The sequence below is a fragment of the Megalobrama amblycephala genome, linkage group LG20 (assembly GCF_018812025.1).
Source record: "Megalobrama amblycephala isolate DHTTF-2021 linkage group LG20, ASM1881202v1, whole genome shotgun sequence".
NCBI classification, from domain to species: Eukaryota; Metazoa; Chordata; class Actinopteri; order Cypriniformes; family Xenocyprididae; genus Megalobrama; species Megalobrama amblycephala.
The window spans coordinates 5,236,906-5,253,824 of NC_063063.1; the positions used below are offsets into that span (position 1 = coordinate 5,236,906).

Here is a 16,919-nt window from a genome sequence, read left to right on the forward strand (position 1 = left end):
GGTTGAACTAACCCTTTAAGACCATAGTTGGCTAACGATGCTTTCGGGAAACACACCCCTGCCCTATCTCTGTGAAGCCCCTCCTTTCGAAAAGCGCAATGTGCACTGATTGGTCGGTTGGATCAGTGTGTTGAAGTGAAGTGATTGGTCAACTTCTTCGAGCGTGTTTCATAAATGTCACGCCCCTTACACTAACCTCGTTAGATCCGGAGTGGCATCTCTTGGACATGGCGACAGCACACTACTAAAGCAACTCTACCAGACCTCGCTCCGCCACCCTCCAACTTTATTTGCATATGCCGTGGGCGGGAATGATTCAAATCAGGAATATTGTGACATGTTCGTTCCCGGAGGAAAACAATCGTGGAGTTTCAGGAAGAGTTCAGAAACAGTGCACACTGATAGAGAATAACTCCATTTGGAGTGCTTTGTAACTTTGCAGACATTTTTCAAGCTCAAACAGCAACATTACACACTAAAGAAGGTTAAAAATGAAAGCATAATAGATAACTAAAATAACCAAATCAAGAAATTGCAGCAAGTGAAATAGTAATTATTTCATAGTAAACAGACTTATCAGATTCCATTCAGACTGCAAGTTTATAGTGAATCCTGGAAAAGTATCTTTTTTTTTTTTTTTTTGTGGTGGTGGTGCTGCAGTCAGCAGAGTTCAATCCATAAATGCTTGAAATTGTCTGTTCTGTTGACTCCACATTAATACATTTAGATCTGAAGTCTTTTGACATCTCACCCCTTGTCTTTAGCATGCACATCGGCTCCGTGCTGCAGCAGATACTCCACCACAGCTACACGGTTGTACCCCGCCGCAAAGTGCAGGGGTGTGGACTGCCTTCCCTCGACGTCTCTACAGTTCACGTTCTGAAGAGTACAGAGCTTCTACACAGGGGAAGGTAAAAAAACAATATGTCAGTCCTAACATCGGAATCTGGTATAATCAACCTCATTAAAATTTCACAACTACATGGAGAAAAATATTGATCATTTCATACTGTTTTGTGTATTTTTTAGTCCTCACCTTCACTACTTCCAGATCTCCTGATTTGGAGGCTTCTAACAGCTGTCTGTCTGTATCTGAGTTGCCTGTAAATGCTCCTTCTAGGAATAAAAAAAATCTCAATAACAATAAGCAAGGTAAAAAAAAGAATGTTTTTATGTTTATGTGCTTAGTGTTTATTTTAAAGTGCCCCGATTATGTTTTGGAGGTTTCCTACAATAGATTTACATGCATTCAAGGTCGAAAAACACTTCAATTGTCTTATAATACACATTGCAGCATCACCTCATCAACTCTGCTCTAATTGGTCAGATGGCCCAGTCTGTTGTGATTGGTTCACCACTTACAGCATATGTTGGAAATGAAACGCCTCATTACCATATCTGAATTCTAGCTACATAGGCTGGCATTATGAAAATTTGTAACAAACCTATGTAGGTTTGTGAAGGAAGTAAGACTGGAATTACTGACGACTCGATTTCAGGCAGTTCAGAATCAGTTCTTTCTTTTGGGAGGCAATAACTTCACTTGTCATGCACTTTGATCTTTGCACACCTTTTACATTCACAAACAGCCATATTACACAATACATGAACGGTAATATCCCAAAAAGCACATAGGGGCAGTTTAAAGGATTATTTCATTCAAAAAATTAAATGTTATCATTCTCATTCCAATATGATTTTATACCATTGTAAACCAAACAGAAAATCATGCTGATCTTTTCCAAATGCATTCTGCTAAATTGCTTTTTTTGTCTTCCACAGAAGAAAGTCATGAGGGTGAGTAAATAGTGAATTTGAACTAAAGGGATCACCTTGCAGTATCTCCTGAATGCTTTCATTGGCGAGCTGGGAGGGTGAGAAGCCCTGTAGGGAGGTGATGAGCGGGTCACATCCAGCACTCAGGAGCATGCGACAGGTCTGCAGATGGTCCGCAGTGAGCCGCGCGGTGCAGCGCCGTCTGACCCAGGTTATCTACCGCATTCACCTGCACATCACAACAACACACTGAGACAAGAAAAGCACCATAGACTACCAGTGCATTTCTGTGAACACGACTTTTGTTTGTTTTTACAAACTAAAGGCCATATCAAAATAATTTTATGCATTTCTGATTAAAACAGGATATTCAACAAGAACAAAACAAGTAGGGTGAGACTTGAGAAAGTCACTGGATTTTGAACTGATGAAATCTGTATTAAAAAATGATTCATGATCAATCACAAGTCAAGTCAAATGTATTTGTATTGCGCTTTTCACAATACACATTGTTTCAAAGCAGCTTAACAGAAAATCTGGATGTTGATGTTTATAATATCTTAAAGGTGCCCTAGATTCAAAATTTTGAATTTACCTTGGCATAGTTGAATAACAAGAGTTCAGTACATGGAAAAGACATACATTGAGTTTCAAACTCCATTGCTTTCTCTTTCTTATGTAAATCTCATTTGTTTAAAAGACTTCCGGAAAACACGCAGATCTCAACATAACACAGACTGTTACGTAACAGTCGGGGTGTACGCCCCAATATTTGCATATGCCAGCCCATGTTTCCAACATTATGAAAGGCATTAGACAAGGGCAGCCAGTATTAACGTCTGGATCTGCACAGGTGAATCAACAGACTAGGTAAGCAAGAACAACAGCGAAAATGGCAGATGGAGCAATAATAACTGACATGATCCATGATAGCATGATATTTTTAGTGATATTTGTAAATTGTCTATCTAAATGTTTCGTTAGCATGTTGCTAATGTACTGTTAAATGAGGTTAAAGTTACCATCGTTTCTTACTGTATTCACGGAGACAAGAGCCGTCGCTATTTTCATTTTTAAACACTTGCAGTCTGTATAATTCATAAACACAACATTCGTTATAAATCTCTCCAACAGTGTAGCATTAGCCGTTAGCCACGGATCACAGCCTCAAACTCATAGAGAATCAAATATAAACATCAAAATAAATACTATACTCACATAATTCGAAGCATGCATACAGCATGCATGACGAACATCTTGTAAAGATCCATTTTAGGGTTATATTAGCTGTGTGAACTTTGTAAATGTGCTGTAATATAATCGTGTGGCAGGGAGCACGCAAATTAAAGGGGCGGCGCACTGAAAAAATCAGTGCATAGTTAATGATGCCCCAAAATAGGCAGTTAAAAAAATTAATTTAAAAAAATCTATGGGGTATTTTGAGCTGAAACTTCACAGACACATTCAGGGGACACCTTAGACTTATATTACATCTTGTGAAAAAGCATTCTTGGGCACCTTTAACATCTTTATGCCTTATATTTGCATTTAGCAGATTAGGATTGAGATAAAATATAGTTTACATTACACATATATATAGTTAGCGTTAGTATACTGTATGTATGCAAATAAAGGATATAATATAAATACAATTTTATATAGAGAGCTCTGCGATAACTTAGTTTATATTTTGCTATGATATAAACAATCACGCAGCCGAGATTTTCTATATAGTATGTATTGCTTTACGTGAGTGTATGTATGCAGGTAATGTAGGATGTACTATATTTAACCTTTAATATATTGCTGGGTAATAATATAGTTTACATTTTTGATGCTATAACAATTAAGGAGTTGAGATTTGCAATATAGTACAGTACAGTACTATATGGTACAATGTAAATGTGTGTGTACTGTATGTACCTGGGTAAGGTTGGATATACTTATAGTAGTTGAATCATTCATTATTAATTGTTAATTTGTTGGTTCATTCGAGTTCTAAATTCATTATGTGTTGAATCACAGATTTATGTATTTTCGTTCCTGATGGAATAACTAAAGGCTGACAGAATGATGCTAAAAACATTCTGTTGTGCCCATGTATAACTGTGTATGTTTTACGGCAGCTGTAAAATCTCACTTACTTTTGCCTCATGTTTCACCAACACCTCGATGATGTCATTGTGGGACTTCTCAGCGGCAAGATGCAGTGGTGTGAGGAAGCTGTGTGAAATACAGAGATCCAAAAGCCATTACTGGATATGATACACAATCATTAAGACGCCCTTTGCAAATACAAACAACGTGACTGACTCACTCTTTATTCTTCTCATTGACGTTGGCTCCTTTTCTGAGCAGCAATTCACAGATCTGTTTCCTCTTGGGATAGGGTGATGTGGAGGCACAATGCTATCAAAGACAATCACAGAAACCTCACTTCTTTAGATGGTTTGTGTTTACTTGTGGCATTCACAGGTGTGCATATGAGCTGTGTTTTTAACTTCTTCAATCATGGCACATCCAATAGAATTTAAGAGTTGGAAATATGCTTTTAAGTTTTTTTTGTTTTGTTTTTTGAGTTTTTAAATAAATTGTGATTATAAATAAGAAAATATTTTTTGTTTAAATTTCAGAAAAAATACTGTTTGGGGTCAGTATGATTTTTTATACTTTCATTATTTTTATAATACTTTTATAAGTGACAGTAAAGACATTTATAATGTTACAAAATATTTTTATTTTCAAATAAATGCTGTTATTTAGCACTTTTTATTTAATTAAAGAATTCTAAAAAAAAATATACCATGGTTTCCACCAAAATATTAAGCAGCACAACTGTTTTAAACAAGGATAATAATGAAAAATGTTTCTTGAGCAGCAAATCAGCATATTATTACGATTTCTGAAGGATCATGTGACACTGAAGACCGGAGTAATGATGCTGAAAATTCAGTTTTAAAATACATTTTAAAATACTTTCAAATAGAAGACAGTTCTTGTAAACTGTAATAATATTTCACAATATTACTGTTTTATTACTGTTATAAGAAAGAGAAAGAGAGCCTTACTAGAGCTGTCTCTTGGGTTAGAGGATGTTTGAAGTTGATGGTTCTCCAAGAGAGAGGTGTTTTTTAAAGCGGGCCATGTCCGCCTCACGTGCCTGCCTGCAGCAAAGCGTGACCTCTGAACTCATCTGCAACAGAGAGCGACACCCTGTCTGTCAATAATGTACCAAACAAAACGCGAGCTGATCTTAGTAGCAGTCACACGCTTACACGCCAGACGCTCTTTCAGCAGGGCGGTCGGGGCCAGGTCCATCGCGCTCTTGTTGTGGCAGTTGAGGAAGGTGGGGTCGGCCCCGTAGCTGAGTAGGAGAGAACAGACCTCCACTCTGTTTTTTGAGGCTGCCTCGTGCAAAGGTGTGAACTGCCACAGGTCCATAGCGTTGACGCAGGCTCCATGCTGCGGAAAAATGAACAGATGGAGTGTAGTTATCACTTCAACTAAAATTAAAGAACTTAGAACAAGGAAGCAGACAAGAAATGTGTGAATACCTTTACGAGCAACTCAGCTACCTCATAGTGACCGTATGAACAGGCATTATGAAGAGGCACCAGATCACTGTAAACACAGGGTCAGGTGTAAGATGGTGTAGATACGTTTAATGAGTACAATAATAAAAAAAAGATTTGTTCCTGACTACAGTGTTTATCAGAATGTTTTGGGTTTGAAAAATCCCTTAGATTGCAAAAACAAATAAAAAATGTGTTTACAGCAAAGTCTAGGGGATGAAATACACACTGTTCTGAAAGTATAGCCACTATTATACATGTTAAAGCTGAAGTCTGTAAATTTGCGTCTTTGTCGCCATCTCTGTATAAAACCTGTAATTGCAAGTTATTTGCGGAATTATCATCTTTTTGTGGGTTGTGCATTGGCACGGCTCCTCAGCGCGGATGAATCTAATGTTTGCTGTCAGTCACTAGTGATGGGAAGTTCGGATCATTTTACTGACTCGGACTTTTGAGTCTCGTTCAACAAAATGAACGAATCTTTTTTCGAGTCATTTCGTTCATTTTAGCAAAATGTAATTAAAATGTTACGTGTTACTTCCCCAACACATCTACTACTTATGCAAACGTTGATCCCACTACAAACAATACAAAACTACAATGCTATAAGATTCAGAAATGATTAATTCATTACCTGGGTCTTCAGTTTATGACAAGCTGATTAAGCTCACCTCACCTCTTGTCTGACAAGTCTTCGGGTTTAAGTCATTCCTTAATGACGTGACAGGCAGTCCCATGCTAAACCAATGCAGTCTGAGCCGGAAATAGAACTGATTAGTTCATTTCATGAGTCTTTCGGGTTTTTGAGTCGTTCCTTAAACACGTGACAGACCCATACACTAAGCCAATGTATTCTGAGCCGGAAAGAGAATTGATTAGTTCTCTTCATGAGTCATTCGGGTTTTGAGTCGTTCCTTAATCACGTAACAGACCCATACGCTATTTCTGACATTTCTGTCACTGTTTTTGTTACTGAGGATCTGTGGTGTGTTATTATAAATAAATAAAGCCCTGTTATAAATAAAATATTGATTAATTTATCTTTTTGACTGTCTATCTGTAAATAAACACTAGGCTATATAATAATATAATAATCCAAGCCTACAATACAAAGTATTTATAGCCTAGTTTGTTCATTTTTACTCCAATATTTTGAGTTTGCTGTTATAATAATTGCTTTTCCTAGGCAGACTTGACATATTGGTCTAATATAAGAAGATTGCTCAAAAAGGACATAATGACATAAATTAAAAGCAAATAACATTTTGAATTTGAATTATTAATGTTAGTTTAAAACATCAAGGTTATGATAACTTCAGCTTTAACAGTTGTAACACAAACTCAAACAAAACTGGAGAGTTAACGTTATTTACTAATAAATATAATGTGCTTGGGTCACACAGCATAGTGTATGGGTATGTCACGTGATTAAGGAACGACTCAAAACCCGAAAGACTCATGAAGAGAACTAATCAATTCTCTTTCCGGCTCAGAATGCATTGGCTTAGTGTATGGGTCTGTCACGTGATTAAGGAACGACTCAAAAACCCGAAAGACTCATAAAAAGAACTAATCAATTCTCTTTCCGGCTCAGAATGCATTGGTAGCGTATGGGTCTGTCACGTGATTAAGGAACGACTCAAAACCCGAAAGACTCATGAAATGAACTAACAATTGAATCATCAGGTGAACTACTTCTAGCAGTACAGAACCTGTAGAATATTGCACATGCGCGACTGAACGAATCACCCCCCCGAGACGACTCGTTCTTCCCGAGTCACATAAAAGATTCGTTCAAAATGAACGAATCGTTCAAGAACGACACATCACTATCAGTCACCGATATGGATACTGTACTTCAGAATCACAGATTCTATGTCTTGGAAGTATGACCAATATAAGAATTTTCACTGGAAAATATCATCTGATCAAGCAAGTAACATGTCTGCCACTTTTGTTCTGACCAACTGAGAAAAAAAGCATTTCAATAAATCGCGCTGCCAATTGTGATTAAATCTAATGATCGCTTAGCTCGGATCACGTCAAACCATGCAAATTATTATTATTGTTATACTTTGTTCTCAGATTGTTAATGTTAACAACATCAGCATTGCGTGACTATGTATTTAGTGTGTATAAGTGTTACCTGTAAATTTAAATTTCTGTAGCCATTCCGCAGTCTGAAGTCTTTTGCTTTTGACTACGGGTGAATCTCTAGTTGTCACTGATAATTATCATTTGGATCTTTCTGGATTACAATCCGCCATCAAAATGATAAGTTTAATTATTCCAGCTGCTGTGAGAAAAGGCTATAAATGATCAGTCACCTGCAGCATCCTCACTTTCCATATAGCCTACTAGCTGGAACTCCTTCTTTATGTGAACAGACGTGACGTGATGACGCAAAGACGAACGGCGGCATGCTCAAATTTCCTGCGGAAACCTACCAGTACCAACTGAATTAGAAAACATTATTACAAGCTTACCGTTGTGAATCGGGCTAAGGTAAGGAGATAGTTTTGAACACTGGCTGGTTATGTACTTTCTCAAAAATTGATTTTGGTCATTTTTAACCAAAAAAAGTTACGGACTGCAGCTTTAACATGAGAATAGTGTTATAGAATTGAATATTAAAGGGCTAGATCAAAAATGAAATTTCTGTCATCATTTACTCACACTCATGCTGTTCCAAACCTGTAAGACTTTCGTTCATCTTCGGAACACAAATTAAGATATTATTAATGAAATCTGAGTCATTTCTATCCCTCCTTTGACAGCTGAAATTTTGACGCTTCAAAAAGTTTATAAAGAGATCGTAAAACTAATCCATATGAATTGAGTGGTTACTCTACATTTTCTGATGACTCGTTTGCTTTATATGATGAACAGATTGAATTTAGGCTTTTATTCACATATAAACATTGATCAGCAAACATAAAGAGAAGCTCAACCTCTTGCAGAAGCAGTGTGCTGCGTATCACACGAGATTGAACCTCATTGCTTCTCGCACGTCAAACGAACATGCTTGAGCTTCCGTTTACCACAACTGATGTGTGCGTTGATGAATGTTTATATGTGAATAAAAGCCTAAATTCAATCTGTTCATCATATAAAGTGATCATGTCTCTTCAGAAAATTTGGACTAAACCGCTCAATTCATATGGATTAGTTTTACAATCTCTTTATGAACTTTTTGAAGCGTCAAAGTGGTAGTTGTGTAGCTGTCAATGGAGGGACAAAAATTTCTTAATTTGTGTTCTGACGATGAATGAAAGTCTTACGGGTTTGGAACGACATGAGGGTGAGTAAATGAAGAATAACGAATTTTCATTTTTGGGTGAACTAACCCTTTAACCTTGTCTGTTGAAAGTTACATCCAATTTTTCAACTAATGATGCACCAATATTAAAATTTTGGGACGATATCGATATTGGTAGGCTGATAATTATTTGCATGTTATGACCAATATCTAAATAAATTAATATGTAATAATATTTATATGTGGTAATATTGTATTTATATGTAGTAATAATCATGACAACTCTTAATCATGTCAAATCATACTCTCTGAGCATGTAAGATATACTGCTGCTGCATGAATAGACATACACAAATCCCATAGCAGACTCTAGGCAGGTGGTGCTGGGGGAGGTGGAGGGTTTCAGAGGAACTCTGATGGTGCGCAGCAGAACACTGAACCAGACTATTTAAATGTTGAGCAAGCAATCTCATTGGCAGAATGAGTAGAGGCCATTATGGTACTGATATATTGTGCATCTCTGTAAAGGTGGTAAATCCAGCAAAAAGAGACTGGAATTATGCCTATGGAGCATCTTGACCCATAGACGACCATTTTAAGTGCATTACTCTAAACAGAAGTTTTATTTGTTTTTTGTTTTTTTAACAGAAGGGGATCTATTTCTGTGCTAACTGACAGAATAGAGCTTAACTTGTACAGCACTTCAAGTCACACTGGAGACAGACATCGCACCCTTTGTCTTTAGCGTGCACATCGGCTCCATGCTGCAACAACAGCTGTACTGTCTTCACACGATTATAACCAGCAGCCAGATGCAGAGGGGTGGACTGCAACCAACAAACAATCCATTCAGAAACACATATGCAAATTATTTATTTAAATTAAGATGCATGCAGAACCTATTACACATGAAATGTCTGGCTACCTTATGTGTTTTATTTGAGTGGCTCAGTAATATTGAAAACATTCGAGGATGGTTTTACAAAAACAATCCTACTGATATTGAGGCAACATTAGCTAATATAATTTAATAAATCACCTTCCTTCCGTCACTAGCGTGACAGTTCACATTTAATGGTGTGAGGAGGCTCATCAGTTTTTCTTCAATTTCCACTTCTGTATAAAAGCATTGAGCGGCAAGTCAATTAAAAGACCAATGCGAGTCACAACAGCAATTTAGCTTAGCAATATTCGTCTCTCCTCATGCCTCCTTAACAATATTGAGCTTAAATTGTTATTACCTTGCGCTCTCGAGGAGTTCATCCTTTCTATATTCACCTAGAATTAAGAAAGAATGAAGTGTATTAACATAAATGGAAATCTCATTTGAGACCAAATGAAAAGCGAAGCCACCAGGAGAACATGCCAGCCTTGAGAAAATTGGCAATTACCAGACACAGTCTTATAAACAAGTAGAGGAAAAACAAATGGAAATTGTGGGAATAATGCTGCCTTCATGTGCTTTCAGAATTATTGTAAGTATTTACCACTGGGAAGCTTGGGGAAAATTTTATTACCAAATTTCCCAAGGGTGGGCCATAAACTTTAAACATAGTGGAGGTATTCTTTATTCAGCACACTTTACAGGTGCTGGTCATATAATTAGAATATCTTCAAAAAGTTGATTTATTTCACTAATTCCATTCACAAAGTGAAACTTGTATATTATATTCATTCATTACACACCGACTGATATATTTCAAATGTTGATTTCTTTTAATTTTGATGATTATAACTGACAACTAAGGAAAATCCCAAATTCAGCATCTCAGAAAATTAGAATATTACTTAAGAGCAATTCAAAGAAAGGATTTTTAGAAATCTTGGCCATCTGAAAAGTATGAGCATGTACAGCACTCAATACTTAGTTGGGGCTCCTTTTGCCTGAATTATTGCAGCAATGCGGCGTGGCATGGAGTCGATCAATCTGTGGCACTACTCAGGTGTTATGAGAGCCCAGGTTGCTCTGATAGTGGCCTTCAGCTCTTCTGCATTGTTGGGTCTGGCATATCGCATCTTCCTCTTCACAATACCCCATAGATTTTCTATGGGGTTAAGGTCAGGCGAGTTTGCTGGCCAATTAAGAACAGGGATACCATGGTCCTTAAACCAGGTACTGGTAGCTTTGGCACTGTGTGCAGGTGCCAAGTCCTGCTGGAAAATGAAATCTGCATCTCCATAAAGTTGGTCAGCAGCAGGAAGCATGAAGTGCTCTAAAACTTCCTGGTATACGGCTGCGTTGACCTTGGACCTCAGAAAACACAGTGGACCAACACCAGCAGATGACATGGCACCCCAAACCATCACTGACTGGAAAATTTACACTGGACCTCAAGCAACGTGGATTGTGTGCCTCTCCTCTCTTCCTCTCTTCCTCCAGACTCTGGGACCCTGATTTCCAAAGGAAATGCAAAATTTATTTTCATCAGAGAACATAACTTTGGACCACTCAGCAGCAGTCCAGTCCTTTTGTCCTTTTAGCCCAGGCGAGACGCTTCTGACGCTGTCTGTTGTTCAAGAGTGGCTTGACACAAGGAATGCGACAGCTGAAACCCATGTCTTGCATACGTCTGTGCGTAGTGGTTCTTGAAGCACTGACTCCAGCTGTAGTCCACTCTTTGTGAATCTCCCCCACATTTTTGAATGGGTTTTGTTTCACAATCCTCTACAGGGTGCGGTTATCCCTATTGCTTGTACACTTTTTTCTACCACATCTTTTCCTTCCCTTCGCCTCTCTGTTAATGTGCTTGGACACAGAGCTCTGTGAACAGCCAGCCTCTTTTGCAATGAACTTTTGTGTCTTGCCCTCCTTGTGCAAGGTGTCAGTGGTCGTCTTTTGGACAACTGTCAAGTCAGCAGTCTTCCCCATGATTGTGTAGCCTACAGAACTAGACTGAGAGACCATTTCAAGGCTTTTGCAGGTGTTTTGAGTAAATTAGCTGATTAGAGTGTGGCACCAGGTGTCTTCAATAATATTGAACCTTTTCACAATATTCTAATTTTCTGAGATACTGAATTTGGGATTTTCCTTAGTTGTCAGTTATAATCATCAAAATTAAAAGAAATAAACATTTAAAATATATCAGTCTGTGTGTAATGAATTAATATAATATACAAGTTTCACTTTTTGAATGGAATTAGTGAAATAAATCAACTTTTTGATGATATTCTAATTATATGACCAGCACCTGTATATTATGTTTGTATCATTTCCCAGCATCCAGTATTCCTCTCTGAATACATTCAATCAGACTGTAGACTAGAGCTTCAAGAGCTCACTCACCGGTCAGAACAGCTTTGGTGGAGGCTTCAGCCAGGTCAAGCGCTGTCCTCCCATCAGTGTTTCGGATCGTTGGCTCAGCACCATGTTGCAGTAAAACTACCAATGACAAACAGTTTCATTATACACTCAACATGAGATCCATGTTTGATGTACTTTTATCATCAAAACAAGTTATTATGAATGAAATTACACTGTAAACTTTATTACTAGAAGGCCCGTGAGAGGCACCATGTTTTACCAATGCAGACGTCGATCTTGCCCTTGATGGCAGCCTCGTGGAGTGGGGTGTAATTCCAGTTGTCTCTGGAGTTGGCATCAGCCCCGTGTTGCAGAAGCAGGTTGACGACCTCGGCGTGACCAAAAGAGCAGGCGTTGTGCAGCGAGATGAGACCACCATCATCGCAGGCGTGCACGTCAGCACCGTTCTGGAGGAGGTAGTCCACCACATCTCTACGGCCAAAACCTGCCACAGAAAAGCAGGCCGTCACAGAGTTGTGGGCTTTATAGATAGCCCCCTTCCATTAGGACCAACACTTACATTACACTGCAATGCTAGGATTTTTAGGGAACTTCTTCAATTTCAATCAATGAAAACAATCAATACAATTTTTGACTGCCCATTTAACAAATAATGACAATGGAACATATACCGACCAGGCATAACATTATGACCACCTTTCTAACATTATGTTGGTCCTACTTTTGCTGCCAAAACAGCCCTGACCCGTTGAGGCATGGACTCCTCTAGACCCCTGAAGGTGTGCTGTGGTATCTGGCACCAAGATGTTAGCAGCAGATCCTTTAAGTCCTGTAAGTTGCGAGGTGGAGCATCCATGGGTCGGACTTGTTTGTTACTGACATCTGGGGAATTTGGAGGCCAAGTCAACACCTCAAACTCGTTGTTGTGCTCCTCAAACCATTCCTGAACCATTTTTGCTTCATGGCCACAGACACTAATACCGTTTCCATGAAAGGGTGTACATGATCTTAGGTAGGTGGTACATGTCAAAGTAACATCCACATGGATGGCAGGACCCAAGTTTTCCCAGCAGAACATTGCCCAAAGCATCACACAGCCTCCGCCAGTTTGCCTTCTTCCCATAGTGCATCCTGGTGCCATGTGTTCCCCAGGTAAGCGATGCACAGGCACCCGGCCATCCATGTGATGTAAAAGAAAACCTGATTTGTCAGACCAGGCCACCTTCTTCCATTGCTCTGTGGTCCAGTTCTGATGCTCACGTCCCCACAGTTGGTGCTTTCGGCGGTGGACTGGGGTCAGCATGGGCACCCTGACTGGTCTGTGTCTATGCAGCCCCATACACAACAAACTGTGATGTACTGTGTATTCTGACACCTTTCTATCAGAACCAGCATTAACTTCTTGAGCAATAGCTAGAGTAGCTCGTCTGTTGGATCGGACCACACAGCCTTCGCTCCCCATGTGCATCAATGAGCCTTGGTCGCCCATGACCCTGTCGCCGGTTCACCACTGTTCCTTCCTTGGACCACTTTGATAGATACTGACCACTGCAGACCAAGAACACCCCACAAGAGCTGCAGTTTTGGAGTTGCTCTGAACCAGTCATCTAGCCATCACAATTAGGCCCTTGTCAAACTCGCTCAAATCCTTATGCTTGCCCATTTTTCCTGCTTCTAACACATCAACTTTGAGGACAAAATGTTCTCTTGCTTCCTAATATATCCACCCACTAACAGGTGTCGTGATGAAGACATAATCAGTGTTATTTACTTCACCTGTCAGTGCTCATAATGTTAGGCCTATTATGCCTGTATTTGTGTTAATAACATGTCCAATAGAATAATTACAATAACAATTATCATAATTATGGGATGTAAGACTTATCTTTATGATAGATGACTCAACATTTTTTCCTTTACAATCAACAAAACAGTAGTCCATTTTTCACGTTAGCCATAATAAAGTTACTGAATACATGTACACATTTCTGTATAATAAGAGAGCCATAGTCCATTTTATTATTTTGATTTTAAATTAATTATCAAATTTATGTATTACACATTTTATTTTTTTATAATTAATACAATTATACAATTAAATTATTCATTTAAAATAATTCATAATTTTTGTTTTGAATTTTATTAATTATTATGATAAAACATTTGCTTATCATTTTATTATTTAAAGACTCCCCTGCACTTAAACTATAAAAGTTATATGTAAACTATATATAAACCATAGAAGTATTTAGGCAACACTTTACAATAATGTTCCATTTGTTAATTTCATTTAACTACATTAGCTAACATGAACTAACAGTGAAAACTAACAATGAACTAATGTTAGCAAAGATGAATAAATACTGTAACAAATGTATCACTCATTGTTAGTTAACCAGTAATAGGACCTTACTGTAATGTAGTTTAGTGTAATATATTCTAACAGTCTCTGTGCTGTATTTCAGTGTGAATATAATAAATTTCAATGGCAATAACGATAGCAGTATGTGATTTCAAAGTGTTCCAGAAATAACAAAAGCACATGGTGTTCTTAGTAGCCAACTTAATTATACATTTACACTAACATCAACAAAAAATGTAATTCATTAATTTCAAAAACCCTATATATGATCATAAATAGGCTAAGAAGCTTTTGTCTTTTGTAGTTGATTAATTATTAATGATATGCAAATTCAATTGTGTGTGGAATATAATTGTACAGTAATAAAATATATTATTGACGATGATACAAATAGCACAGAATCATAGTACAGAACATTAAATAAATGAAAAGCATATACTGTAAGAAACAGAAAACAGAATCTTGTTTTACAAAGTAAAATGAATAGAATAGGAGCCCCAGTCGCTCTCACCCGCAGCGAAGTGCAGCGGGGTGGATTTCCTGCCCGCCGTGTCCCTGCTGTTCACATTCTCCGGGCACACAAGCTTCTTCACCCGCTCCAGGTCTCCGCTCCTGCAGGCCTCGAACAACTCCCTGCTCGGCTCGGCAGACCCGGAGCTTTCCATGAGCCCCGAGAAGCGCCGGACCGACATGGACAAGCTAGAGGCGGAGAGTGGGAAATGTGGAATACACACTATTCCAAAGGCTCGACATGAAGGCCGGAGAGAGGCGCAGATCTCCACTGTTAAAACCTTTCTATAACATCAATTAGAAGAGAAGAAATTATTCAGCTCGGGTGTCTTTGGTTGTTAATGTACAGAGCTGTCAATATACGGCTGTGTCTCAAAATCACAGAAATGAGAGAAATGGATAGATTGTCAATTCGCGAGAACGCGAGTCTTGAAATGGGCGGGGCTTTGTAGTCCGGAACTTGTCTCTTATTGGTCACGTATGAGTCAGAAGAATAATGACAGAGTGCAACCATAATAATAAATCTATTTATATGTGTATGAGTGCAACACTGCACCCCTGATTTTTTTCAGCAGCCTTCCTTGTTAGGAAATAAAGTAAATTTTCCCATTAAAGGATTAGTTCACTTTCAAATTAAAATTTCCTGATAATTTACTCACCCCATGTCATCCAAGATGTTCATGTCTTTCTTAATTCAGTCGAAAAGAAATGAAGGTTTTTGATGAAAACATTCCAGGATTTTTCTCAATATAGTGGACTTCAATGGAGCCCAAACGGTTGAAGGTTAAAATTACAGTTTCAGTGCAGCTTCAAAGCGTTCTACACGATCCCAGACGAGAAATAAGGGTCTTATCTAGAGAAACCATTGCTCATTTTCTAAAAAAATAAAATAAAATAAAATAAATAATAAATGTTTTAACAATAAATGCTCATCTTGTACCAGCTCTTTTCTTCTTCTCTATTAGAATTCCAGCAGTGGAGACACTGCTAAGTGTATTACTGCCCTCCTCAGGTCAAAGTTTGAAGTAATTTGTTATATACTTGCACTAGCATATAGTATATGAGAATTTAGTTCATTTAGTTCCCATTAAACGTCCACTATATGGAGAATAATCCTGGAATGTTTTCATCAATTTCCTTAATTTCTTTTAGACTGAAGAAAGAAAGACATTAACATCTTGGATGACATGGGGGTGAGTAAATTATCAGGAAATTTTAATTTGAAAGTGAACTAATCCTTTAAGATTAAAAAATATATTCATCAATGCATTAGAAACTATGAACTAAACCAACCAGATAAGCTACAAACCTTGATTTAAAACAAACTGTATTTGAAAATCAGACAAAAAAAGACAAAAGGTACAAGACGAATGAAAGAACTACAATCCCAAATAGCACTGTGAAAGACAATCAAAATGCAAATGACAGTTATAAAACTATTGACTTAAAGTTTGAGAGCTTATAGATTTTGATTTTCTGTGGTTCAGTGGAGTGAGTGGGCGCTGAAGAGTTGTTTTGTTTCTATTCTCTGATTGGTGGAGATTTTTTGGGGGAATTACGGGTAATGTAGTTTTTCCCACCAGGAATCTGGTTGTTAACCATGATTATTTAAAAAATATAAATTGGGCTGTTGGCTTCAACTCAGTTTTTACCTCCAGAACCTGATTGCTGCTATACTTAGTGTATTTTCAAATGAATTCCGCTTAAAGTTTGTCAGTGTTATTATTAAATGATTGTCCAGTCCGCTGCTGAAAGAGCACACAAACGGCGTTGTCGCATGGTGTTACTTTTCTCAGAGCTGTTGAGGACGGACAAATCACAGTCGTTTGAGATCACTATCTACATTTGAGCTCAAAAGTTTACATATCCCTTGCAGAATCTAGAAAAATGTTAATCGTTTTAACAAAATAAGAAGGATCATGAAAATTGCATGTTATTTTTTATTTAGTACTGTCCTTAATAAATTATTTCACATAACAGTTGTTTACATAAAGTCCACTAGACAAAATATAAAAATTACCCCATTCAAAAGTTTACATACCCTTGATTCTTAATATGTGTGGTTACATGGATGATCCACGACTGTTTTTTTGTTTCAAGATGGTTGTTCACGAGTCCCTTGTTGTTGAGCAGTTAAACTGAGCTCTGTTCTTCAGAAAAATCCTCCAGGTCTTGCAG

General features: G+C 37.9%; 1 protein-coding gene across 1 annotated transcript in view; it reads right to left on the bottom strand.

The window, feature by feature from the left end:
• The window catches only part of LOC125255347 (poly [ADP-ribose] polymerase tankyrase-2-like), a 36,509-nt gene extending 21,325 nt beyond the window's left edge, over positions 1 to 15,184 (bottom strand). The window contains 18 exon segments of the mRNA XM_048170515.1: positions 752 to 897; positions 1,037 to 1,116; positions 1,833 to 1,947; positions 1,949 to 2,005; positions 3,921 to 3,999; positions 4,094 to 4,185; positions 4,845 to 4,889; positions 4,892 to 4,936; positions 4,938 to 4,969; positions 5,052 to 5,238; positions 5,331 to 5,397; positions 9,340 to 9,434; positions 9,647 to 9,712; positions 9,714 to 9,723; positions 9,849 to 9,885; positions 11,891 to 11,986; positions 12,129 to 12,353; positions 14,743 to 15,184. Coding sequence (XP_048026472.1) covers positions 752 to 897; positions 1,037 to 1,116; positions 1,833 to 1,947; positions 1,949 to 2,005; positions 3,921 to 3,999; positions 4,094 to 4,185; positions 4,845 to 4,889; positions 4,892 to 4,936; positions 4,938 to 4,969; positions 5,052 to 5,238; positions 5,331 to 5,397; positions 9,340 to 9,434; positions 9,647 to 9,712; positions 9,714 to 9,723; positions 9,849 to 9,885; positions 11,891 to 11,986; positions 12,129 to 12,353; positions 14,743 to 14,923 — 1,655 coding nt within the window. The 5' untranslated portion in view covers positions 14,924 to 15,184.
• Between the last annotated feature and the right edge of the window lie 1,735 nt (positions 15,185 to 16,919).